The sequence below is a fragment of the Monopterus albus genome, unplaced genomic scaffold (genome assembly GCF_001952655.1).
Source record: "Monopterus albus unplaced genomic scaffold, M_albus_1.0 scaffold167.1, whole genome shotgun sequence".
In the NCBI taxonomy this organism is placed as follows: Eukaryota; Metazoa; Chordata; class Actinopteri; order Synbranchiformes; family Synbranchidae; genus Monopterus; species Monopterus albus.
The window spans coordinates 102,443-129,210 of record NW_018128047.1 but is presented as its reverse complement, the minus strand read 5'-3'; the positions used below and the strand labels follow the sequence as shown (position 1 = coordinate 129,210).

At 40.9% G+C, this 26,768-nt stretch overlaps 3 protein-coding genes across 3 annotated transcripts in view; all 3 read right to left on the bottom strand.

The window, feature by feature from the left end:
- Positions 1 to 7,132, bottom strand: part of kpna4 (karyopherin alpha 4 (importin alpha 3)) — a 12,801-nt gene extending 5,669 nt beyond the window's left edge. The window contains exons 1-7 of the mRNA XM_020615624.1: positions 6,836 to 7,132; positions 5,034 to 5,078; positions 4,767 to 4,856; positions 2,518 to 2,547; positions 2,209 to 2,261; positions 978 to 1,073; positions 594 to 679 (exon numbers count right to left, since the gene is read on the bottom strand). Coding sequence (XP_020471280.1) covers positions 594 to 679; positions 978 to 1,073; positions 2,209 to 2,261; positions 2,518 to 2,547; positions 4,767 to 4,856; positions 5,034 to 5,078; positions 6,836 to 6,904 — 469 coding nt within the window. The 5' untranslated portion in view covers positions 6,905 to 7,132. The remainder of the gene's footprint in view (positions 1 to 593; positions 680 to 977; positions 1,074 to 2,208; positions 2,262 to 2,517; positions 2,548 to 4,766; positions 4,857 to 5,033; positions 5,079 to 6,835) is intronic.
- Positions 7,133 to 7,582: 450 nt separating this feature from the next.
- On the bottom strand, positions 7,583 to 9,110 carry LOC109968990 (ADP-ribosylation factor-like protein 14). The gene is made up of 2 exons (XM_020615606.1): positions 8,686 to 9,110; positions 7,583 to 8,226 (listed from the first exon to the last, which is right to left on the bottom strand). Exons 1-2 carry the CDS (start codon positions 9,100 to 9,102, stop codon positions 7,921 to 7,923), a joined length of 723 nt encoding a protein of 240 aa, XP_020471262.1. The 5' UTR covers positions 9,103 to 9,110; the 3' UTR covers positions 7,583 to 7,920.
- A 2,158-nt stretch (positions 9,111 to 11,268) lies between these two features.
- ppm1lb (protein phosphatase, Mg2+/Mn2+ dependent, 1Lb) overlaps positions 11,269 to 26,768 on the bottom strand; it is a 51,935-nt gene continuing 36,435 nt past the window's right edge. Inside the window, exons 2-4 of the mRNA XM_020615605.1 lie at positions 24,582 to 24,798; positions 14,914 to 15,075; positions 11,269 to 13,304 (exon numbers count right to left, since the gene is read on the bottom strand). Of these exons, the coding sequence (XP_020471261.1) occupies positions 12,964 to 13,304; positions 14,914 to 15,075; positions 24,582 to 24,798 (720 nt within the window). The 3' untranslated portion in view covers positions 11,269 to 12,963. The remainder of the gene's footprint in view (positions 13,305 to 14,913; positions 15,076 to 24,581; positions 24,799 to 26,768) is intronic.

Below are 26,768 nucleotides of genomic sequence, written 5' to 3'. Positions count from 1 at the left end.
AGACTTAATGCAAATGAACTTGGATCTTTAATATCTGCAGTTAAAAATAAAGGGAACCCAGATGATGATAATGAAACATGCTTCATTCAAGCACAGAACAGCAAAGATAGTTAAACTTTAATTATACAAATAATCAAACATTATGTTATTATAATAATCTTGTAGTTCTTTGCTTAAAGTATCTGCAATAGGTGCTTTTCAGACCAGAGGAACTTTTTTTTTTTTTGATGACACTTTTTTGTGTGCATGTGTGTAATTTTTGGCCAACACAACACGTAGTTTTTACTCAGCAGCAAAATTAAGATGAGTGCTAGTAAGTATCCAAATAATTCAGGTAAATACTGATTCAGGGTGCAACTATTTGTCAATCCTATGTGCTGAAATTTGTCATCTATGAGGTTCTTTCACTTTGCTGAAAATAAGTAATGATGGTTTATTTATCATATTCCATCATAGAATTAGACATCAAATCAACAGTGGAGCATGCATAAGAAAAATTCTTTACAACACGGCAAAAATAAGGAAAGAAGCTTAAATGAACTCAAGAGAAAGACAGAAGAACAAGCAGAGTGTTGTGGTACAGTGGCACTTACTAGACTGGACCACAGCTTGGGTCTGCTCCGAAGTTCCTGACGCGATGTTGGTCAAAGCCCAGGCCGCCTCAAACTGAAGGGATGGGCTGCAACGAGGTGAGAGTGGAGGCATAGATGAAGGCAGAGTGAGTGTGATTGGACAAAAGGGGGGGGGGGGGGTTATGAGCATGCTGATGAGTCACTTATGTCCTGCCATTCCTGGAAGGTAAGAACTGGAACACATTTAGCTAACTGCTACACTGCTCAATTGCAGGCTGGGATAAACCCTGATGGCTCATTTACTTTGAAGTGTACATAAACTCTTTGGGGAAAAAAGTTACCATGTAGTATAATTATCACACATTCACTCCTTCATGCAGACTAACAGAGTTACAGGCTGCTTACTTGTCATCTCTGTCCAGGCAGTGGACCAGTATAGGAAGGATTCCAGATTTTATCAGGTCATCTATGGGAGGGTTACGGTCACTGGACAACAACTTCCTACAAAAAACAAAAAAGGAAGCAAATTGCTGTTACATACAAACATTTACACACAGAAAAAGAATGAAGTGTCTCCACAATCTGTGACTAATGACAGGAGACACCATGTTTATGAACCGACATCACACATCATTGGGAACAGTATGATCGTTATGTTCTATATAAAGACAAAGCCGCAGGGGCTTCAATGAAGACAAGGGAAAAGGCAAATAAATGAAAATATAGAAAAGTCCTGGATTGTGACCAAGTTCAGCTGCCTTATGTTACACATCACCCCATTGCTGAACTGTAGTGGCATTTACACTGTCCGTGAATAGTCCCTTTTACACAGAGATCCTGGAAAACTGGTAGTATTTTGACCCTACTTCATTTCTTTTATTTAAAGTTAGTGTAAAGTTAAATCAGTGATTTGTTTCGAAACACATTATACATGTTAAAAGTCTAGAAACTAGGTGGGGCTGAATTGTGGATTAGACCATTTCATCATTTGAGTTCATTATTATTTGGGCAGGGCAGAAAGCATGGTCCAAGCCATCCTCAACATAACCCTTGCCCCTGACACTGTAACGTCATAAATCCTGGAGCACACAGAGCTCTATGCCTGCATTTGATTTGAGGGGCACTTCCGAGACTGAGCACAGATGAAACCTTATGGCTATGGTTATGTTGTTTAAAAGAAATAACACTAATGCTGCTGCCTCAGTATGAAACAATGACATAAGTAGAAACACATGATTGGTGTACGTGTTGGAACGGGTCTGAACTGTCCCTAGTTGGTGAAGAGAAAAGAAACGCAAGGGGGGTAATGGCCACACAGCGGGCCGTGAAGCTGCTGCACTGGACAGATCACCACAGTTAGCCCTTTGCTGTTAGCTTAACAAGCTGTGCACGAAGCTTAAATTTTAGCTTCTTTGCCAAGTTTGTGTGTTTAGCAGGTGTTTCATTGAATTAATCCCACTGGCTTTTTACTCAAAGATTTTATTGCAAGAACATAAACAAGCAAACAGTCTGTTATCTAATTGTTTGATATTATTATAAATGGAAATCAGGAATTACAGTAGACTTACATCAATCACTAATGGTGTAAACTGACATAACAAGCAGAGCCTGAGTGTGTGAGCATGTGTGTTCCTACCTGGCAGCCTGAACAGCACTTAGCTGGATTCCCTGGTTATCACTGGTTGCATTCTACAAGAACACACACACACACGCGCGCCAACAGAGTCATACACAACATTTAAAGTATTATGGCCCCAGAATCCCGTTGGTGTCAAATGTAAGTAACAATCTGAAGAGGTTACAGATTAGCTAGACTGCCATTTATAATGAATTACAATACAGTTATAACAGTTTAGTTTGGAAGAGCTGAATTCTGACGCACAATATACACTGCTCATTAGACAGGCTAAGTAAAGAAGAAAACAAAACCAAACACACTACTTACTTGTACTATTGCTTCGAGAGAGGTGTTTTGCTGAAATAAAAAAGTGGGAAAATCATCAGTCTAGAATTGTGCTTTGACATACATTTGTAACACACAGAGTCCATAATGTGAAAAGTTCAAAGATGATCAGTAACTGGTCAATGTCAAAGCAATGCTACAGTAAGAAAAGAAAATAAGCCACTGGCAAACACAGCAGCACTAAGAAATGGCTTCAGGACAAAGTACGGACTTGCACTCTCACTTGAACCAATGTGGCATTGGGGTGTAACATCACAAGGCTAGATGTGCAGGCCAGCACTCAACATGATCCTCTCCTGATGCCCTCCACAGAAAGTTCAGAGCCCAGTGTAGGCTGCCTCTGATCATAAGCTACAGATCATGAATGTGGACCCTATAAAATAAAACCGGCTGATGCCTCTAATAAGCCAGCAGCTGCACCCTCAAATAAAGGAGGACTAAGAATGACAACAAAACTAAAAGCAGAAAAAAAAAAAGATAGGCACTCACAGCAGATTTATGTGTATGAATATTCCACAGCTGTGGGGGAAGATTAAATAGACAACTGTGATCTAGAGAAATTAAAAATAGAGCTCAGACAACAGCAGAATCGATATCCATCTACATATACAAAATCTGAGGGGCCGTGACAATTTGGCAAACATCTGACAAATCAGCCCAGCTTGTGTTCCCACATGCCTTTCTAATGTCTTGCATTGAATCAGGGCAGCATGTCATTGTTGATATATAGCTAAGCATTTGGAGTCTGCCCTCTCAATACCACAAGGCAGTTACCGGTACTGTGATTGAAATTCTGAACTGCTGAGTGACTATTTCATCTGGTAATTCCACCAAACCTGTAGATAGTAAGTGATGGTGGGATTCTTGACTGATCTATTTCCTGAGACGTTGCGACGCCTCAACAGGATGGTCTGATATGTGCCAACACTACAGGATCTGAGGGATGACTCCCGAGACAGTTACTGCTGTGATTCAAACTTCTGGTGTGCCAGGACCTCAATTCAAAATTATGAGCCCAAACAGTATACTGCATGTACAGACGGGTGACTAATGAAAGCAAAACCCTGAATAACTGAGTGGTCTCTTCCAGGATGATGGTGCCCCGGCAAAGGGGGGGGGGGGGTCACTGAATGGTTTGATGAAATGATGTGAATCATATGCTGTGGCCTTCAGTCACCAGGTGTCAACCCAGTTGAACACCTATGGGAGATGTTGGAGCGACATGTTAAGACAGCGTCTCCACCACCACCATCAAAAATCACAAGCAAGGGGGGAATCTCTCTGGGAAGAACAGTGTTCATCCCTGCAGTCGAGTTCAGAGACTTGGAGAGTCAGTGCCAAGGTGCACTGAAGCAGTTCTGGTGGCGGGTGGTGACCCAACACTTTACTGAGACACTTCATGTTGGCTTTTTGTGTCACCTGTCTGTATTTCCACAATAATGAATCACTACAATGAGTAAAAGACCTCATGTTTCTAACTTATCTGTAATAGTAAGACTAATATTTATCCAAAAATAACGTGTGCCTCAAAAGGACCGATTTGAGGGGCCATTTTCAGGTGGATATCTGCATTTTTGGTTCATTTGAAGTATGTACAACATTACTACCATAACTAGAATTATTAACACCAACAGTAATAATTAGTAATTTTCTCCCGTTGCCCTCTTTGTACCTGCTTTCTTTTGACTAAAAAAATAAAACTTCAAGTGTGTTTACTATAAAGATGACATAAGCAGCCAGGTTATCATGCTCAGACAAAATACTGCAAAACAGGAATCTCTCCAACACAAACAGAAATATTGTATTCATAAAGCTCAGAAAACAACAGTAAGGAGGGCCAGTTGTACTAGGTGCAGTGTATTTTCTGTACCAAGGAAGTTGTAAATAAAATTAGTTCAGAAAAAGAGACACCAACCAGTACACAGAAAGAAGATGCATGTTTGTTCACACATGTGTGCCACCCAAATGGTACTGAGCAAGGAGAGTTAAGGAGGCGGCACTGCACAGACCAAATGCCAGCAGCATGCTCTAAACCTCCGGAGAGTTTAACCAGTGAGAGGAACCTCAAATGAAAAACCCCCTGGACAAACAGTCCGCAACTCTAAACGCCAAACTGTCATTCTGACTAATAACAACCTATACATCACTCTGTTCTTAGAACAAATCCTAAAAATATGTGGACTTGATTTTCTGGTGGCAGTAGACACTTCTAGAGGAAGACATAACCGTACCGATTTGAAATCTCCATCGACATCAGAGTCCTCACAGATGTCCTCATGGGGCACATTTCTTCTCTTCAAAAGGTGCTCGTCTCTTTTGTTCTGCAGCGGTGGAAACAGGAATAACATGCCATGCGTATTCCCACAGAAACCAAAAATAAGAAGAAAAACATCTTGCACAACATTAAAACTGGCCATTTTATCTGGTTGGAAAATCATAATTACTGGAAGTCACTGGGCGTTTGTAGATGACAGCGCTGTATGATACAAAGTGATTACCTTTCTGAGTTCCACCACTACCTCCGTCCTCTGTCTTCTCATACTCTGTGGGAAAGATGGCACATTAACGTTATGCCACAAGGAGCTTTAATCCAAGCTATCTGTGTGCAAGAGTTTCACCAGCTCAAATTTAGGCATAGTCTGTGCTCGGCAGCCGGTGTGTGTGTGTGTGTGAGACCGGAGTTGACTCAGTCATACCTGGAGAATCAAGTCAGCAGCCAACATACTGCACACAGAGCATCCAACACACACACAAGTCTGACCCATTATCACTCAGCTTAGTTTAGTTTATTGCTAGACCATTTTATGTGACTTACTGACCCATTATCACTCAGCTTAGTTTATTGCTAGACCATTTTAATGTGACTTGCCATGGCAGCTAACCCTTACATTCTTTGATAGATACAATTTGTATTCATGTTCTCATCCATAAAAAAAAGATACAGGGATTAATCAGTTGCCTGTTTATTAGACACATTTGTATTATTATTTTCAGTCTATGTGAGTTTCTATATCTGAGCTGGATGAGAAGCACATCTCTAACGACATGACTGGATCCTCTTTAAAAAAAAAAAAAAAGTGAAGTTGAGTCAAAGCCTCTCTTAAACTGCTTCAACAAAACCTTCATGAAGAAGGGTTTATTGTAGGGACAATGGATTCGTTTTTTGTTAGATCCAGCTACTAAACTAGCAACTAAGTATAAGGCTTAACTTACTTTATGAGCATAAGAGTATTGTTTAAGATGCAGTTAGAGATCATGCCTGTGCTCCTTGTGGACAGCCCCCCACCATGGTGATGATATCCATGTTACCAACAGGCTGCTAGGTGAGACAACTCGGGTCTGGTTCCATACCTTGCTACAGAAACTACTGGTCAAACAGGATGTATGGGTATATCCTGCTTATGTGCATCTAAAGACATGTCGCCAGGAAACAACTTTACTATCTGCTAACTTATAGGCGTGCTGAGCAGGCTGTAAAGCAATTGATAACTTGTGACTCCAAGTTAGCGAGTATGCAGCTTTGATACATCAGCCATTTGATTGTGTTAACCACCGGGGCGTGTTAACCTTGATTTTCTAAGCGGGTGTAACGTTAGCAAACCACTGAGTAAAGACGTAACACTATGCCACTATTACAAAAGACCCAGGTAACTGGCCAGCCAAGAGGCGAAGTGGTTTCCGCCATTGTTTTTGGCGATAAAGACGGGGGATGGGTGGAACTGCGGCCACCAGCACCACTAAGCTTAACGTAATGTTAACTAGCGGGTGAGCTAGCGCGCAGGCTAGCTAGCTACAGTATCAAAACTTTCGTTAATCTGCCGCCGTATTAGCATGGCAATTAGGCGACCATCTCCCAAAGACTGCCTGGGAGTCATTTGTTATGTGTGTCTGCATATACATCAAAATGTTTCACTAGGTAACGTTAGAACACCGAGCAAAACCGATCGAGTGGATATGCTTCAGTTAAGCTAGCTCGTCCCGTGGGCCTGGCTAGCAGCAGGCTAGCAAACCCACCACATCCAGCGGATGCTTGAACTCTGACTTGCTGTTCTGATATGTTTTATAACCAGCGGTCTTACGTAAAGAAACCTGAAAAATGCAGAAGGGAGATTAACCACCCAAGGCCAGCGATTTAAAACTAGTTAACTATAAAGGCCCGGGTTTTGCTTACAAAGTTCACGATGGTGGAAATTAGAAACGACGTCACAGGGGAAGCCAGGAGGCGAAGCTGGCCGCGAACAGAGCGGCGGCAGCGCCGAGGAAAGGAACAGATCATCGACACAGCCTGCACAAGTTTTACCTCCAAATCACGGCCCTTATTCTTGAAATTCTTCAGGCGCTGGTTGTCCAGTTTGTCGTTGTCAGCCATATTAGCAGTTCTGGTTGCGTTAAATACAGATAAACTCGTGGATTTAGCTGCTACGCGACCCTTCCGAGTTCCCTTTTCTCAGCCTTTCGTTAGCGGACTATTTTCTGCTGCTCGGCCCGCGGTGCATACTGGGAATGCCGGTGGTGGAGGACAGCCTCGCTCTGGCGTAGAGGAAGGGTGGGGAAATCCCCTTCACTCTCATTGGTGGCACTGTTAACAAGCACCTACACGGCGCGACACACGACACCACATACTCACATTTAGTGGCAATAATCGTCCGTTATATACATTTATATCAGAGACAGTAGTTTGTGCTGCTGCTGCTCAACTGTATTGTATCTTAATGCCAAGTGTTTCCACCTTTATTGTTAAAGTTCAGGGAATTAACGAAATATTAGAAACACTCCTCAGTACTACACAATACAGTTAGACAGCAGCACAAACTCGACATCATTGTCTATGTATGCGTGTGTATGTATGCGTGTGTAGACTAAAGATAGACAGATGGATGGATAGATAGATAGGCAACACTATATTTCCAAATGAATGAAGAAGGCATTAAAAAAAATAACCAGACAGTGAAATAATCAGTACATATCAAGGGCTCTTTATTTTTTTTAAATTGTGATATTAATTATTTAAAAAATTCCATAACAAATAAAGAAAAACTGCTCAATTGGAAAACATTCTTTGAGCCACAGAAACAAGACTATATGCTGTTATCAGGCAGTTTGTGTGTGTGTGTGCACCATTAGACAGAATTGTCTCAAACACTGATATCTCCTTTTCTGAAAACTGCCCTGATTACCTAAGCTTGCTCACAGAATCCTTGTGGTTCATCATCACTGTCCAAAGACACTGTAATGAATCAGTAAAAGTTCTTTCTTCCCCAGAGATTAACTAATCACTGTGTTAATGTCACATTCCTCTCATCTGATCTGGTAGATCTTACATCAAGGCCATTTACTGATAAGTCATGGCAGTAGATGTAGCATGAATTAACCTTCTTCCATCCATCAGCTGCAGAGCAGGACTTGTTTCACAGCTTGGATACTGAAGCCCTTAGACCTCATCTTAACTTTAATGTCCTCTTGAGTCTGTTTCAGTGGAGTCTTCATCAGATAGACTAGCCTCCTGAAACCTTCCTCCAGTCCCATCCCAGTGGTGGCTGAACAGGCCTGGATGAACCAGGCTCTGCCATCACACACTCTTCTCAAGTCCAGTTTCAGTTTAAGTGTATCTGGGCTCAGAGCCCCTGGAAGGTCCTGTTTGTTGGCGAGGACCACCAGAGGAACTCCTCTGAGAGTCTCAAACCTCAAGACCTTGCAGGTGGAGAAAAACAGAGTAAAGGACACTTAATGACTATGCTGTCACTGAGCCTCTTCACTGCATAAAGATATGTTTGCTTTTCACATCACAGGTTATCTTCTTGGTGCAAGATGTCCCCTTTACTGAAAAGTTCATTCTCAGTGTATGTGCACTGTAGGTTTTCAGTTTTCAACAACAAACTTGTGTATGTTGCATATAAACTATTCAAAATAGTTATCTTGTGAAATCATACTCATACATGACCTAAACTCAGATTTAAAATGAGAAACCTTCCCACTTCATCACATACTCTTCTAATGTCAAATTACATGGTTCTGTATGGTGATGGTCAAACATCCAAGTAAAGTTACACATTTTTGAGAGGAGGCGTTGTTCAGTGTTTGTATTCTAATTATAAATACTCAACTGTTAAAATAAAGTGTTACTCACAAATAATTCTTTGATTTAATTACCTGATTCAGTTCCTTACGGGCCTCGGCTAGCCGCTTCTGATCCCAGCTGTCCACCACAAACACCAGCCCGGCTGTATCAGTATAGTAATGCCTCCAGTGGGGCCTCATCTTCTTCTGGCCCCCCACATCCCACACCGTCAGGTTTGGGGTGCTTCTGTCTGTCTCCAGTATCTCCACGTTGAAGCCCACAGTTGGCATGGTCATGACACTTTCATTGTACTTCAGTTTGTAGAGCAGAGTGGTCTTTCCTGATCCATCCAGGCCCAGAATCAAAACTTGTGCTTGGTTCTGAAGCCGGGATCCATGCATACCCATGGCCTGAAAGTGCAGCTTGTGTCTATACCACAAAGATACGGCTTCTTTTTCTTCTTTTTGTGTAAGTGTATAAACAAAACTGTTTACACAGTTTACTACCATGTATATGCATGCTCAGTGCATCCAGTCTTTTATGCAGACCATCTGCAGTCAGCATGCTTTATGAATTATCCCTCCCCTCTGCTGTAATGGGATTCTTTCAGTCTCTGCGTAGCTTCCACTAAAGCTATTTATATCTAAAGTGACAGTGCAACATGCCGTTCTCTGATTACTGCAGCGAATTTAGGGACGTCACATCACACCTGCCTCAGATCATCATACACACCAGCAGCCAGGAAGTCCATGGTACAACGGGGAGATTGTGTTTCTTCCTGGCTTGATGTCCCATAGCAGTGACATCAGTGGGAAGTTTTGGTGGCCCTGGCTGATGGGTGAATCTAGTTTTATCTTTAGACTGACAATATGTAGGCTAATGCAGCTTCCACAAACCTCCCAGCAAAAACAGTTTCAGAGAACATATTATCCATCTCTAATGCATGTAGATATAATATCTCTTGAATTATTACATCTGTAAAAGTGCACTAATATTGTACTACAGTGTTACCGGACAATATCCTAATGATAATTTGTTGATAATTAGTACACTAACAAAAATACAACTAGGTATTTTTTAAATACATCAGCGCATCATATTTATTTTCTCATGCTGGCTGATGTCTGATTTGTTTTTAATATAATTTATTATTCCAGATGTCTTGACTGGATTTTTGTTATAAACCAATTTTGTGTTAACTGACTACAACCAAAACAGTAAAGAAAGAAATATTTAGCTTGCACATTTTAGACTGATTGGCTTGAGCAGTGGTCTAAAAGACAGTCATGTTGTCTTGCTTGTCAGTTTTGTAACATCTGACATCTGCACCTTGTTAGACAGTATGAACAGCTCAAACATTGCTCTAAAAACAAGCCTGTCACAGTCTGTCTAGTCAGAACAAAATCTCTTGTTTATACAACACACGAGCAGTCTCTCTCTCTCTCTCTCTCTCCTTATGCAACAGGTGGCTGGTTTGGCTCTGAAATTGTCCGCGAAAATGTAGTTAAACTACCAACATTTAGTTCACTACTCCCCAACACTGGTAACACAGGAGTCCTAATAATATAATCTTTATTCCCATTTCCTGAATCTAGACAGTCCCTAGGATGTACATTCTGTACCGGTTTTGTTTTCAATAAATGTGTGTGGCATGTTCCCTCCTCTGTTTGATTTTATTTGTATATTTTAAAAAAGAAAAACATAAATTGATATGATCCTTTATCATTTTAATGTCACTTTGTTTTATATTTTAAAATTTCTGAATTCTATTTATTTATTTTACAGTTTATTAAAGTCAACAAAAACAAGTACAAATGCCATGTAAACATTCTGTAACGTACATTATCAAGGAAGAATGTGAACTGAAAAAGCACACACATTTTTATCTGGTATATATCTGTGTGAAGTTAAACAATCCAGGAACAGGCTTGTTGCTTTCTTCATGGCTGTATAAACAGGGGAGGGGTGGGTCTGACATGGGGACAGTATGTACATGTAATAGTTTCATGTCTCTTGGAGACACTTTCTACATGTGAGTTAGGAAGGTTCAACACGGAGGTCATGCAGTGTGCATGGTATGACTGACTGCATTTACAATAAACACCAAGAAGCAGTTTTGGCAGCAAACTCCATAACAGGAAATGAAAAGGTAAAAAATAAGGCAACAATAATGCATTTCATTCAAAGGCCTGTTAGATTTTGAGTTGTGGTTGTGGGAAATACTGTAGAGCATGAACAGTAATGATCTGGATCTGGATGAAGGAGTTTTCTCTCAGTGAAGATGACATGACATCAATACATGACCCTTAACCAGTAAGCTGTCCATTTTAGTACATTGATATCATGTAGATTGTAGTAAATGATAATGTAAAAAAGTCAGACAGCACAATAGCATGCCAAAAAGTAATTAAAGTCTGTTTAAAAGGGTGTAAATCTGACAAGTCAATGTACAGTCCCAGATAATGTAATATTAGAGTTAACTCTACTTAAATTATTATATAACTATATATACAGTCATGGCCACAAATATCAGCACCCCTGCATTTCTGTCAGATAACACACCGCTCCATTTTTGGAGTTCTGTGTGGAATGGATCAGATTTGGCTTTTTTTCTGCTTCTTTTGTGTCGTTCCAATACAAACCAAAGAAATAAACATGAGAATACCAAACGCAGGGATACCAATATTTTTGGCCATGACTGTATATTTACTGTAACCATAAATTTCTGAATTTAAAAATCAATAATTAGATGTCTGTGTCATAATGCTGAAACACATCGCTTTAAAATACTGTATTGCCGTTTATACACATTAAAAGTGTCGTTTCATTGCACTTTGACAAGCTACAGTATAATACATAAGTTAATACATTATCAGCAGTTACATGAATCCTGATAATTTTGGACTGAACAGAGTAGCAGAAGAAATCAAACTAGAGTGTCAGCTTTAAAAAGATAAAGGTAAAAGTTATCAGCCATCAAAATAAGCAGGAGGCTTGACCAGCACAGAAACGGACAGCAGTCATTTTAACCAAACTAAGACATTCAACAACTTATCAAAAGGGGCAACTCAAGTCAAAACACTTCATTCATCACAAATTCTCATGCTCAGGAGTGATGTAATAATGTAGTATGTTCTACTGTGGGACAATGAATGGTAATATTTGAACAAGCATAGGAATATTGTCATTTGTGCAGTTCATGAATAAAGGGGATAAATTCATATTAAAAATCTGTCCAGTCATGTTTTTGATCCAGAAAAAAATAACATGTGATCATATTGAATGACAGATTTTTCAGTGCAGTCACTTGGTACATGTGGAAACACAGAGTTAGCAAACTAAAAGTAAAAAATTAGTGGTCACACAGGCATTAAGTGAAAGACATTGGATAAATTCCATTTCCCTTATTTTATTTTGCCTCATTCAACCAGGAAGTCATTCTGGACCGCCATCTTGAAGGACATCTCAAAGCTCTTATTCCTGCTTTGAGGATGGAGGAGGCTGCCTGGAGGAACCATGAACAAGGATACACAAGACCATCCTTAGCGGAAGTCTTTTAGGGCTTGAAAGACTCCTTTATCACAATTCAGTTGGTGATTGGATGCTTCAGATGACGTATCGGGGAAAAAGACATCTTATGTCTGTATAAATGTCATTTCCCCAAATGAAATTAAATTATCTCTGTATAAATTCCCCTAATTACATCCACGTTTCCCTCACTTGCATCTTTTCCTTGCATCTTAGTCCCACCCATGTAAAATGCAAGGACACACTGCGAGGAGACGCGTTTTAACTTACCTGAGATCTCCCTTCCTTGAGCCTTCATGTGAAGCGTCCAATCACAAAGTAATTTCTGATAAATGGGCGTGTCAATCTGTAACAGACTTCCACGAAGGATGCACTTGTGTGGAAGTGAAACTATCACGTATGCCTTAATTTGTCACTACTAGCTAGACAATCAATTGGTTTCAAATGTGACACTTGTGTCCAAGTGTACACAAAGACAGACATCTATTACTATTTCTCCTCTCAACGACTCTCTCAAACACACACATACACACTCACATAGATGTATGCAGACTTATGAGCTGCACAGAGCTAAATCTGTTTGTTTGCATAACAGTGACCCAGTTTGCATTAAGGTGTCTCAAAGATATGGCTGTAAATCATAATGAAAGACATTTTCTTACATGTGTCACGTCTACAGCAGTAAAAGGAAAGGAGGGGCCAGGGCGGTTTGATGCACTGATGAATCTGTGATACAAATAGTTCTCACTCAGAAAGTTGGGGCCTTGAGTTTTAAATCTTTCATCTTTACCCTACTGCTATTTATATTCAAACCTACAGATACTCTGTGTATGGCACAAGGTCTACTGCTCGGTGGCCTTGCCTTTAAACTTGACAACCATGACGGTGATGTTGTCAGGACAACCACGATAGAAGGACTGGAGGACGATGCTCTTGGCACCAAAGTGAGGCTCGTCCAGTCGTTCCCTGATGAAGCGAACCGCCTCCTCGTTGCTGAAGGTGTCCCACAGACCATCGGACGCCAGGATCATGAACTCAGGCTGCAGTTTGTTCAGGTCAAAGGATATGATGTCGGGATCAGGAACGACCACGTTGAGGTTCTTTAGAGGGTAATCGCCCAGGGAACGAGACATGGCCAAGATGCCCTGGACGCGCCACGAGCCGTTGAAACTAATGAAACCACCTGAGGAGGAAGTCAGAGGGAAAAAGGTTGGACAATGATAACATGGAAAGTGCGGAAAAAAAGGAGGAGAAAGGGTGTAGGGTGGTGCTGGAAAGATTGTGAAAAACAATGAAGACAAAAGGAAGAACAATGGTGGTTGAGAAGAAGAGTAAGCGATGTGGACTGTGTTTCTGCCATTATCACAGGAAGATAACAGGTTCTTTCTGTCCCTCTGAACCAGCTGGCAGCAGGTCTCCTCCTCCTACCCACTCTGAGAGGCTGCAGTCATATCAAAGTGCAAATACTAATATGGATCAGTGCCACATGGTTTCACTCACCCACTGCTCACTGTTCATGCTACAAAGAGTTTATGTTGGATACATTTCAATTCATGTCACATCTGGCAAGTACAGCTGTGTGGCCTCTATGGCTTCAACAGATTTTCAAGCAGGGAATTGTGCTGGAAATGACTGGATGAGGCCTTCCATTCTAGGTCAGGGTGTCTTCCTAGTCCCTAGGAATTATGAACATTTCTGTTGTATTCTATAAACAAATAAAGGAATAAAAGATAAGTTGTTGGTGTTGTGTTTTTTTTATTTTTATTAATTGCTGATGAAATAACTGTCAAGTGTCTGGGTTTTGCCTCCTCGCTAACTGGTTGTCGCAGTGTGCTTTTAATATTAGAATGTTTCATTGTGGGTTTGAAGTCAGATGAAGGTCTGAAGTGAATCATTGCTTGTGTATCCAAATTTAAACTTTCTTCAGCATGATTTTCCCATGTTCCTGTCTATCAGGAGAGCATAGACAATGCTTACATTGGCATTGAGGAGTAACAACAGTGGAAAGAAAAGTTTCAGGTTTCCCTTGTTAATACAGTATGTGCATGTATGCATCAAGGAACCTGTGGTGTAGGTAAAACATTTCTATCAATTGCTCTTGAGCATCTATGTTTATAAGAATGTGTCACAGTGAGAGAAGGACAAACCCTACTGTAACAAGCTGATGCTCCCTAATGAGAGAGGGCTCCTGTAAAGCTGTTTTTGTTCCTGTACATGAGAATTAAATCATGAGGTGCCCACCTCTCACTTACTCAAGGTCACTAGAACAGTAGAAAATCTCACCATCTGCACGGTCACAACCACAAGCATGTTACATGATTAAGCAAACAGAAACATGATGCAAACTAAATCTGAGGATTTTTTTCAGTACCCACTTAGACCATTAGGTGGAGATGGTGGGCTATCCTGACAGCGACCACACTTCCTGACTGATCTGGCAACCTGCCACCAAACTCTCCTCAGCACAGAGTTCACAGATAGGGTAGGAGGGAGAATTATGATGGCAAATACACCTTAAATAATGTGCTCTGTCTGGCTGCATTTGATAACATGCTGCTTTAGAAATGGAATGTGTTATCAGTCACTAGGCTCTGATGTCAGCCTGAGTACACAGAGACAAGATGTGGAGAAAGAAAAGGATAATGGAGCTTTGACCATTAAAAGACTTATTTTATGCTTTTATGACAACAATCTGAGTTTTGACGTTCCCTCGAGTTTTGACTAAAGCCTTGTTCTAAGAAGAAGAGCAGCTGAGAAACATCTGCTTGTCTGGACTGCAGCTGTTTCCTCACCAGCCTTCTTGATCCTCTTGCGTTCTTTGAGCTGGTAAGGTTTGTGGTCATGTGACAGAGGAACAGCATTGCCGTTTTTATCGCAAAGTACTCCACGGGAGTCTCCGACGTTGGCTACCGTCAACTCTTTGTCAGACAGCAGGGCCACCAGACATGTAGTACCTGAAACACAGGGAGGTTAGAGGGGAAGAGGAGGGGGCATGGAGACATGAAGACAGATGGAGCCACAGGAAAAAAAAAGGGCAGGGGGGGCAGCAGAGGAGAATCACAATTGGGGTCAGCAATATAAATACATGTGTAATTTCCTGCCAGTATTTACTGTAATATAGTAAACTTTTGAAAAAATGGAATTGGCTATTCTGTTTTTGGTTTTTAGAGCTAAATGCTAATGCAAACAGATAATAGCTCAAAATGACAATGCTAATACGCTGATGTTTAGCAGGTGTATTTGACATGTTCACCAGTTTGTTAGCATGCATTTGCTAGTTAGCTGTGCAGAGTACGGCTGAGGCGGATGTTGGTATTTTGTCATAAAGTAGGTCAGAATTTAAAATTTGACCAGATGACCAAATTTACAGTAGTGTGCAAAAGTCTTAGACCACCATTAGCTTTGTTGTTTTAGCAATGTTGAGGACTTTACATATTTGATTATTTATTAGAATATAGGAAATATGTACATAGCATTAAAAAGAAATGTCAGAAAAAAAATATCAGCAAACCAAGTGGATACTCCAGATGTAGTATTTAAGCTGTTCTAATGAAATCTGAAGAATCTGGAGAGGTTAAGGACACAGACAGGAGTGAAAGACCAAGAAAACTGTCCAAATTGGATGAGAAGGTTCTCAGATTTTCTCCTTTGAGAGAATGCTCACAAAAATTGGAGTGAAGATCAGTGGAAAAGAGGATTATGGAGCGATGAATGGAAATTTGAAATGTTTGGGTCTGGTTGTTGACAGTATGTGAGAAGAAGAGGTGGAAGAATGAGAGTAGCAGCCTTCAGTGAAACATGGTGGAGGGTCTGTCATGGTTTCAAGACTATAACAAAGTCTCCCCAAAAGAGTTCAGGCTGTGCTGAGTGCAAAGGGAGGTCACACTAGATACTGACTTTGGACTGCAGAAGTCACTTTGTTCTGGAAATGTTGTTTTTTATTAGAGTGTATATATCCTCTGTGTTTTCTGGGCATATCTTAATAAATATCTTGGGAAATATAAAGTATTACTAATATAAAATTTGACCAGATGACCAAATTTACAGTAGTGTGCAAAAGTATATATTATACAGTATATATTATAATTATAATAGTTATTATAAATCTTTCTAAAACAGCTAAACTAGTGGTGGCCTAAGACCTTTGCACAGTACTGTGCGTATTGCCATATCACCCAAACCTAAATCATAGCAACTTTAAAAACTTTTTTGACAATGTTCAACCTGAATAAACGCCCACTATCCATCCAGTTCAGTCCTACACTAAAGTGAAATGCATGAGAGCGGCCACAAACTACTGAAACAAACTATTTGAAGTACAGCTTCTCTTCCTTTCTTTTCCTCTTCTCCTTCCTCTATTTGTTTAGCCTCTCAGCCAGGCAGAACACAGTCTGGACTCAGAATCCGAGAGCTATTGTGTGAGATCCTGTACAGAAAAAACAAATCTGCCTGTTTGGCCATCTGCTCACCCAGAGCACAGACAAAGCTGGAGAGAGAGGGGAAACAGAGGAGAGAGACAAAAGGAGACCACCCAGATGAGGGTGCAGGGAGGGTGATGGGAAAATAGGACATACAGTTAAGACATTCTCACAGTTTTAGTATAAAATACTCCAAGGTAGAAGAAATACCAAAACAAAGCTGGTCTTAAATGCTATACTAAGAATGTGCATCACTTACTAATTTTTGAGACTTTCTTTTAAAGGTCTACATGTTGGTGTGACGTTGGCTGATTGGCAGTTTATATCAGACATTTGCTGTTGAACTGAGTGAAATAAATCTCCCCCATGAACTATTCTTCCATTTGTTCATGATTATTCAGTCCTGCGCCTGATACAGTCAGTATGTGAGGAATGAAATGGGAGAGAGGGGTGACACAGGCAGCAGTGGACACAGATGAAATGAAGAGTAAGTGTACAGGAAGGGTAGAGAGCTTGGAGGACGGGGAACAATATGAGGAAAGAAAGAAAAGAGATTACTTCTCAGAAGGACAAAGATTTTTATTATTCCCCTTTATGGCTTTGGGTGAGAAAAAAAGTGATAAACTGAAAATTGGGCAAAAAAGGAGACAGAAAATAACTACAAGACAGAGCACCAGCTGGAAGCGAGGTTCGGATGAATGAAGTGAGTACTGGTGCCACCACTAAATCTTTTACACAATCTGCGAAACATCCATTACTGTTGGTTTCATCATTATATGAATCCCTATAGCTGCCACTACAATGTGCCATGCTGTCCAGTTAATTATCCTTATCTACTCCTCATGGCAATAGAGATAATGGACTGAGATGCCTTGCTAGCTCACCCTTCCCCAATTAGCCCAGCCATGCCAAGCATCCCCTATTAAAATGGCATCACAACCCCATGCACCCTGTTCTCATGCTAATTATTGGTTTAGCTTGGCCAGACACAGCTTCAACACTCCAGTATGATTAACATCTCAGCCCCCAGTTATTCTCCCACTCCAACTTGTACCGTTGCGCTGCTTTACAATGTGCTTGTGCTCTCAACAATCATGGAGAGTGTGAGTGTCCACGTACAGCACCAGAATAGATCCCATGGAACTATGTTCAGGCTGCTTGGTATTTAGTTGAAAATGTGAGGGCAGCACTGTCACCACCCTGCTCGTCTGCTTCAAAGTCTTTTTTTAAAAAAGACACTACCTATCCATTAGTCCACCCACAGTGTGGATTCTTCTCCCTTAAAACTGCCATCCTGTTTGACCTGCCCTTCTTGGACTTGCACTATTAACATCTACAGCAATATTATTTTTAGCATGTGCAGCATTTTAAACTGCTTTATAAATGTGCATCTCTCTAAATTTGCATACTGTGTCACCATGAAGCTTTAGACCATCTTATTTTTTTTATCTTTGCACAGTTTTCAGTCATTGCTTCCTATCATAACGAATCAGCTGCTTCAGGGCCAGCCTCAGCCTTTTTGAAGCCATAGATGAAATTGTGTTTTGGACTCCAGCGTACATTTGATCCACTCTAATCACTTCTGTGCTTCCTGATCCTTTTACATTTTTTATGATGCTAAACAGGAGGGTAAGTAATTATTTATCATAAAATGTAGTGACAGGTCATATCTAGACAAAGCATAAAAGCTCATGAGCCTGTGGATCTCTTCTAATTACGCACCGTGGATATGGCAATGCTGACAACCTTCTGGGTCAGGAAGTGGTTTAAAAGATCACCCCACCAGTTCAGCACTGCTATCACAATGTGGGGCTCATGATGGATAGTCACTGTATATTATATTCCACACAATCCTCCTCTTTGTCAAAACCTAATGCAATCTGACCACTGACAGTTTAGTCTGAGAGTCGGGTGTATTATGCTAAAAGTGGCTAACGTAGCTGTGAGTCTCATGCCTCAAGCAGAGATGAGCAGCAGGCGGCAATGGGTTGTCTGCCAACCAACCAAGGATGCTTTTAAATCCAACATCAAAATTGCAAATACACTTAATACAATAAAACACAATGAAAGACACACCATGTTGTTCCATTAGCTATCTAATGGCCCTGCAGTGACTAGAACTGTTCGACTAACTCTAAGTTGTGTACTCACACTATAAAACAGGACTCAAAATGCAGAATATCCCGATCTGATATGTGAGAACAAGTATGATCAAGATAATTTTTACTGACTGCTTTCAGCTATGTAAAGCTTTTGTTGATCCTTTGTTCTATAGCTACACACCCACATCCTTTATTTGGCAGCTGGGTACACCAGCTGTCTAAAACGCCTCATTGGAACTTATTCTCTTACATAGTGTTGTCAGTGACTGAACCACACAGTGACATACACAAGTAAACAACAGCCATCAGTTTCAGTTAATGATAATCCACGCTGACAGCCAGTGGACCCACTTGGTGAAGAATTAAGTCACTGTTCCAGTATTACAGCACAGAAAACTCAGAAAACTGTGTTTTATTTTGATTATGTAGTCACAAGTCATTAGTATTCTATGTCAAAATTTCAATAATCCCTAGAGCCCCACTATAAAGAGCCAAAGTTAGGGTCATTTCAAGGTGCATTCCCAAAGGTATATCTCAGGGATCTATTCAGAACTGTTCATTTCTGTCAACTGAATCAGATAAACAGAATTATTTAAGAACTGCTCTGACCTGTCACCATTTAAATGAGAAGCTTAGAGTTTGGCACACACAGTAGGAAGGGGTCACTCATAGCACAACTGAGTTTGTAAGACCAGTGTTGTTGTCATTATTTGGTGCCAGTGGTGTCATTTTCAGGTCAACAAAAACAAAGTGAACTATAAAAGGAAACACTGCAAAGTTTGAACACACTGGGATAAGAAAACATTTGCTTAAAAGGTAATGGAATGCATATTTAATGTAATCAGACACTTCACAGTGGAAAACAAGAGCAACTTGACTTACAGCATGGCCTCTGCCAACCAAGTTGCAGTTCACGTGTGTCTGTCCAGACTCATGTAATATACTGTATGTAATGAAGACTTTGAAAGACTTTAATAAAACATAATAAGAGTATTCTCTGGCAAAATGGAAGCTATCACTATACTGACATGTATGATTCTAGTGAATCACTTCCAGTGAGACACATGCTGTCTTCACTCAGAAACTGTTTTTACAGAGGTCTGATAAAGAGCTTTGACACATCGTCCAAAACTCCAAGTGGACGTTTGTGCCAAATTTGAATAAATACCCTGAGATATCTGTACCTGAGATATCATGTTTACAGGAATGAAACGGAAGTTAAGCCCCAGTGACCTTGACCTTTGTCCTTCAACCACCAAAATAAAACCAATTAATCCTCAAGTCCAAGTGGATGTTTGTGCCAAATTTGAAGAGATTTGCACAAGGCGTTCCTGAGATATCACGTTCACAAGAATGGGACAGACATACTGACGGATGGATAGACAATCCAAAAACAGAATGCCTCTGGCAATAAAATTATTACAGCAAACAAATGCAAAGCTAGAAAAACAAACAGAAAAAAAGGAGTTTCATGCAGAAAAGAATGGCACCTACACAAAGCAGGTATGTTTTTATTATAATGTATCTGACTGTTCAGAAAAGCACGGTGAACTAGGGAAGACTCATACAGCATGATGGAGCGATATACTATGTAGTGATCCATTTTCTTGCAGTACAATATCAATATCAATAGTGTTGCCACCAGTAATACAAATACTTTGCTGCATTTATGAGGCAGAAATATTTCCTTCCTTCCTGCAGATATTTGATTCCTAACACAATATGATTTCTGGCAGTTCAGCCTTTTACCAGTTTGACATCGAAACGATGTCATGTATTCATTATGCTGTGTGTGTGTTATGAGGGCTCAGTCTCTCTGCGCTCACTTCTTTATGTCACCTGTCTAAAAAAAAAAAACACAAAGCACTTCATAATGCAGTGCAAAAATACAATTTACAGTATGTTTAACCGCTGCTTTGTAATACAAATATTATGCATATTTAGAAGCATATTTTTCCTTTTTGGAAGGTGGATGAAGGTGCTCAAAATCTTTTCCCCAAAATATTTCTGTACATACAGTTCTTCTATAATCTATAATAAGTCATAATGTTAATCGTCCCTAACCTTTAATTTGTCAGATATGACCTTTTATGTATAAACTATCAACAATAACTACTTATTATTGGACTAATGCCCTGGACGGGACACCTCTGTGTGCTGAAAGACACAGCTACGGTACATGAAGGTTAGCACAAGCAGAACAACACACCGCATTATGGAGACTGTTTCTTTAACAGACTCTAAGGTTCCGGACTTTCCATCAAAGTCCCATCTCCCTTATCTTTCTTTCAGGGGCTTTTGTTTGCTGATAAACAACAGAGGGGTGAAGGAACATGGGGATAAATCAGATATGCTGTTGTTCTGGGGACTGGGAGCTGGATTGAGCTATATTCTTCCTCTCTCTTTTTTCCCTGCCATCTTAATTTAGGCCCTGATTACAACAGAAAACAGGGAGCTGTGCTCCCTAAATGATGTGATTGTTGAATCAGATACAGGGACAAGAATGCACAACAATTACCTGATCAGCAGATCCTTTCCTCTGGGATGCCGACAAGAAACCTAGGACAAATACTGCAGCAATATCCAGCCCTGACTGTCTAATGCCCAGGACTAGATGTCAGAGAAGTGTTGAGCTTCACTGTAAGTTTGTCTATAAGCTCAGCGCCAGTCCTTCTGTCTGTGCTGTCCAAATTAAGGATGGTAGAAATATAGAGCTACAAGAAACAGAGAAAAACAGATAGGGGAAGAATATCTGGATGTTTCTGGATGCAACAGGGCATGTAGCTTAAGAGCAGAGGAAGGCAGAGGGATTATCTTCGTGGCCGTTTAGAGAGCGACATAGATCAGAAATATAGATTCTTTTCTACAACTAGGGAAGCCGCAAAGGACAAGAGGATAAGAATAAAGCAGGAAGAAGATGTTGAAAGCAGGTGAATGTAAAGGTAATGGAAGTGCAGGATATGAATCTTTTCAGAGGTGGCCTCCACACTGGGAGCACAAATTTTAATTCTCCTCTTTAACAATCAATGTATCATGTGACTCATTATTCCTATGAGAATGTGAGGCCTTCTCAGTGACCCCTTCATACCTATGTCCTCCCTTACAACTTAAAATGAGCCACGTCAGCTGTTTGTACACATTTTTGTTGAGGCTGTACACTGTTCAGACCTGGCGAGCGTTCAGACCGAGTGCGGTAAAATGCAATAACCTGTTGTGATTTTACACATGGGGGTGCGTTTGTCGGGGGGGTGAGGGGCTGCAGTGAGTGTTGTAGGCGTGTACAATACAGCCATGTTGTAATGAGTCGACGTGAGTGGTTTTATTCACGTTTTCAGCCCATGAGTTTCTGTTGTGTTTTGGTTAGCCATGCTGCTAACATAGCGTACTTTATGTTAGCACCAATTCTACCACCAGCGTGTCAGGATTGATAGATAAAAAACACTGTTTAACATCCAGAAAACCAACTAATGAAAATATATGGCATGTTGTTATGGTGGGTTAACTGTGGCCCAAATTTGACAGTGAATAGCAGTGAATGCTCATGCTAACAAGGTAAACAAAAGAGTCTTCTTCCCATGGGTGTCCATGTTCTGAACGTCCCCCGTATGTGATTGGTCAGTGCAGTACCTTTGCCAGATAATGTCACCATCCAGCCCGACAAAAGTTAAACCAGATTCAACTTTTTCACACCACTGTGTTTTGCTGGAGCCCCTTGTGGTGCTGGTGCCAGCTGTGGTGAACACAATCCCCTATAGAATGGAGAGGGCTGAGCTTTCACATCTTTGAAACTCAGTCTGAATGCAGATTTATAATCTAATTGCAGACTGCTGCATTCTCTTTCCTGTGTATTACAACTTGGGTGGTAATTTTGGTCATCATTTTTATGAGTTGTGATAACAATGATCTCAAAGTTATTGCTGTGGTCTGGGAACACTGTGACATCGCTGCAACAAAGTCCAATGTAGCAAGAAACGGACGCTGTCGAGTAACCACACAGGTTGAAAACAGCAGCTTATGCGGATAATCTAAGTCAGTTTATGTTAAAACCTAAAATTTTAGGCTGAATGTGGGGCCCCTGTATGTCTGGGGGTTAGGATGTCAACAATGAACTACAGCACCCCTGATTCCAGTGACTTTTGTTGCATCATCACTGTGTTCTCCCCTACTTTCACTTTAGCTTTCTACTCCAACCTCTAATGAATGATTGTTCAGAAAATAAACAGCGAGGTTAGTTTTTAAACTGTGATGGATGTTTAGAATCCATCCATCCATCCATCCATTTTCCTCCGCTTATCCGGGACCGGGTCGCGGGGGCAGCAGTCTAAGCAAAGATGCCCAGACTTCCCTCTCTCCAGACAATTCCTCCAGCTCCTCCGGGGGAATGTCGAGGCGTTCCCAGGCCAGCCGAGAGACATAGTCCCTCCAGCGTGTCCTGGGTCTTCCCCGGGGCCTCCTCCTGGTGGGACATGCCTGGAACACCTCCCTAGGAAGGCGCCCAGGAGGCATCCGAAACAGATGCCCGAGCCACCTCCATGTTTAGAATCAACAGTTTGAAAAATATTTTTACCGTTCACATTCATTTTCTTTTTGTTTGTTTTGTTAGTTCTCTTTAACCATGCTGCTTTGCTTTTGCAGTGAACTTATAACATTATAAATATATATATAGTTATAATAGCAAAGACTTAGCACAACAAAACCCAGGTGTCCTCAAATAAGACTTTCCCTTTAAAAAAGGTTAAACCAAAACCTTTTCACCGCATCTCCACTCTGAGTTAGTCTAATCAGGGGCACTGGAAGGAAAAGCAACCCTCCCACAGGAACGCTGAATTCTTGCAGCTGCAGTACGTCACTACAGTTAGTCTATGTAATCATCTCATTATATGTAGTTCAACTGTCTCCTCTGTACATTTAATAACTCATTGTTTCAGTTGAAGAAAAAAAGACTGGATTATCTCTAGTGTTAACATCTGGCTCCTCTGTCTTGGCCTTACTGCCTCTGATCTCCACAGAGCATTTTAGTCTTGTTTTACCTTTGTCAGAAGCTTAACAACGAGCTGAGATGGAACAAAGAACAAAGTCAAAGATGTTTATGAATGAAACCCATATGTCTCTGCATTGCAATATATGATTCTGCTGTGGGACTTGTTCTCTTCCTTCTTTCCAAAGATTGTCTCTTTGCCATCTCTGTTTTGTTTCGGTTCATGCCGTCTTTCTCATCACCCTTTGAATCTGGGACCTCACGCTCCTCACCCTCTAAACGAGCCTCTTTTGTCCTTCCTTACCCTTTCTCTCATTCCTTCTCTTTAATTGCTCTTCCCTCATTCTGCCTGTCGTACAGGTGTCCCGTTCGTCCCTGCGGCATAGCTCTCACCGGTAAACTGTCCTCCCTCCACACCTGCATCCTTCCCTATGACCCCTCTCCTACCATTTTCCATCCCTCACTCTCTCTCATGTACATTTCCCCTCCCTCTCTGCCTCCCTCCAGAGATAATTAGTACAAGCTTTGTGAGATCAGCTTGTATTTAAACAGCTGAATAAGCAAGGCCTGGGGCTGCTGACAGCCGCTGTTCAACAATAGTCAAGTGAAACAGTGGAGGAGAAAATGATAGTTTGTGTGCAGAATGATAGGGGACATTTAAAAACATTGATGCAAACAAACTAGAGCCGTCTCATTGTGTTTCCAGTAATGAGCAACACACATGAGTAAACTCCTTCTGCATGTGGCCTCTGTCCTCTAGTTTTGTGGTCGCACATTCGACCTATTGTACGCACATACAGCATTTAGAGCCTTGCTAATTAACGAACCAGTGTAGGATCTAGGCTGACAAAATCGCTGCAGGACACTGCCAAACATACTGTATGGTAATGCGTAAATATTTTGACAGTTTGGAGGTGTTTGTCCAGGCTGATGAGGTCTTTAACAAACAAAGACACACCAACCTGCTTCATTGTAAGTGTCAGCCAGTTTTTCCAGCATTTCTCTGTCCAAGTTCAGGATCTGCTGCTCTAGGATGGAAGGATAGGAAAGGCCGGTCCGCTCCTTTTTATCATCTTTCTCTTTGTCTTTTTCTTTGTCTCGCTCTTTCTCCCGTTCATAGGTCAGCAGCTGCTGGCGGAGAGCCTCAGGCAGGTGGGCCTTGGCAAAGTCAGCAGCAGCCTGATAAATGGAAAGCAGAGAGAGACAGAAGAAGAATTAGATGGCTGCAGATCAAAATGATTTTGGGTGAAAAACACTTTTAGACGCATAAAAATCCCAACTGTTCTTGATTGCAGTGTCTTGCTCGTGAGGATTCTGGTTTTCTCTGTTTTAAGTCACTGAATGTCTTTAGAGTTTGGACTGATGATCAGGGCAAAACAAGACATTTCCACACATCATCTTGGGCTTTAGCTAATTTTAACAGGAAGTTTTCTATATATGTGTGACATTTTACATATATTTAAAAAATCCTAGCTATTGAGATATACTTTAAAATAAATATCTGACATTATGGGACATGCGCTTCTACGCTTATTTGCTTTCTTGCATAGAGTTTAATATGCAGGCTATAGCATAAACAATAGAAGCAAGGGGAGAAAAACTAGCTTGTCTCTGCTAAAATAATATGTAATATCTTATCTGTTTAATCCACACAAAATCCAATATATAAAAATAACAAGATGTGGTCTTATGGGGAGTTACTTCCTGGAACTATGTTTTGGCTCGGCCACTAACTCCTTGAGGTTGCCAGGCACTAGCAGCAAGAAACTGAGTCATTTTCCATTTCCATGTCTGGATATTACTAAGGTTTTGATACAGAATGTTGAAATGTAGAATTCTTGTTTAAAAAAATCTGATATCTATATCCATGCACGCACACACACACACACACACACACACACACACACTATCTTTTGCACAGCAGGCGACAGCGGCAGTAACCTGCTTGTCCTCTCTGCCTTGCTGAAGCAGGTAAATCACAGATAAACAAAGATAAAGAAAGAAAAACTGCATCACCAATCAAACCCACATAAGCCCACAGTCACACCCCATTGCGGAATAGGGCTGAGGTAGAGATACTGTATCCTCACCTCGATCCATTTTATTCAAAGGATAACACCAACTAAACCTCTTTCCACACACTCCTACTGCTGTTTCAGAGCAAATAATGCCTCTCTCCCCTGGCTCAGTCCCAAGCAGAGAAGACAAGCCAGTCCAAGGTCATTAAGTTCAAAAAGTCCCGAGTGCAAATATCAGATAATGTTCTGCTGACATGTCTGTTATCTGCAGTATCCCAGATTAATGTAGCTCATATTTCATACATGCTTTCACTTATAGAAGGTCTGCAGTAGTTAAAAAAGCAATGGTTTAAGAAAACTAAGTGAGTCATTCAAGGCTGCAGGAGGAGAAAAGTTTGCAATTTCCTGGTGTGGAATACAATAATTTGAGGTCATATGACAGAGGCTCATAGATGAACTCTAAGTCTCAAGTGGTCATACACTGTCCCCATTTAGCTCTCTCTCCCATCAATACCTGCCTCTCTGTCTCTCTCCATCTATATCTCATTCTGCTCTGGGAAATTACTTTCAAGGACTCCGATAACACTGCCTCCTCTGCTTCTTCTCCACACACGAAAACAGCTCATCTACTCCTCTCGTTAGATCTCATCAGTGTTGTTAAAGCTTCCCATTGCAAGCTTCGTCCCTCTTCCCTTATCTTCTCCACCAATACCAAACACTTGCTGTGTTTTTCTTTCTCAGATGTGTATGAACCTGCCTTTCTCTCATTTTCCATTTCCCACAGTCCCTTCTCTCTTGCCGCCTGTGATGTTCAGTCTAATATCACCACAGATCTTTTCTACATCCCTTCCTGACACCCTCCTTAAGACAGCCACTGTTGACATACCTTAATCCTGTAGTTACCATGCAGAGAGCAGGTGTCACAAATTGATTTCCAAGGTAAAAAAACAAAACTGAACATGAAGTCTTTTGTTTGGGGTATGCTGTACCAACTGCCAAGCAGTTTAATTGTCAGCCTGTCAGTCCTTAGCAAAGCACCTTTCCCAGCTACATTTCTTCTAACAATTTGACTACACAATGTGTAAGTACCAATCACTAAGGCAGTGTGACTGCATGTGTCTTAGCCTTGAC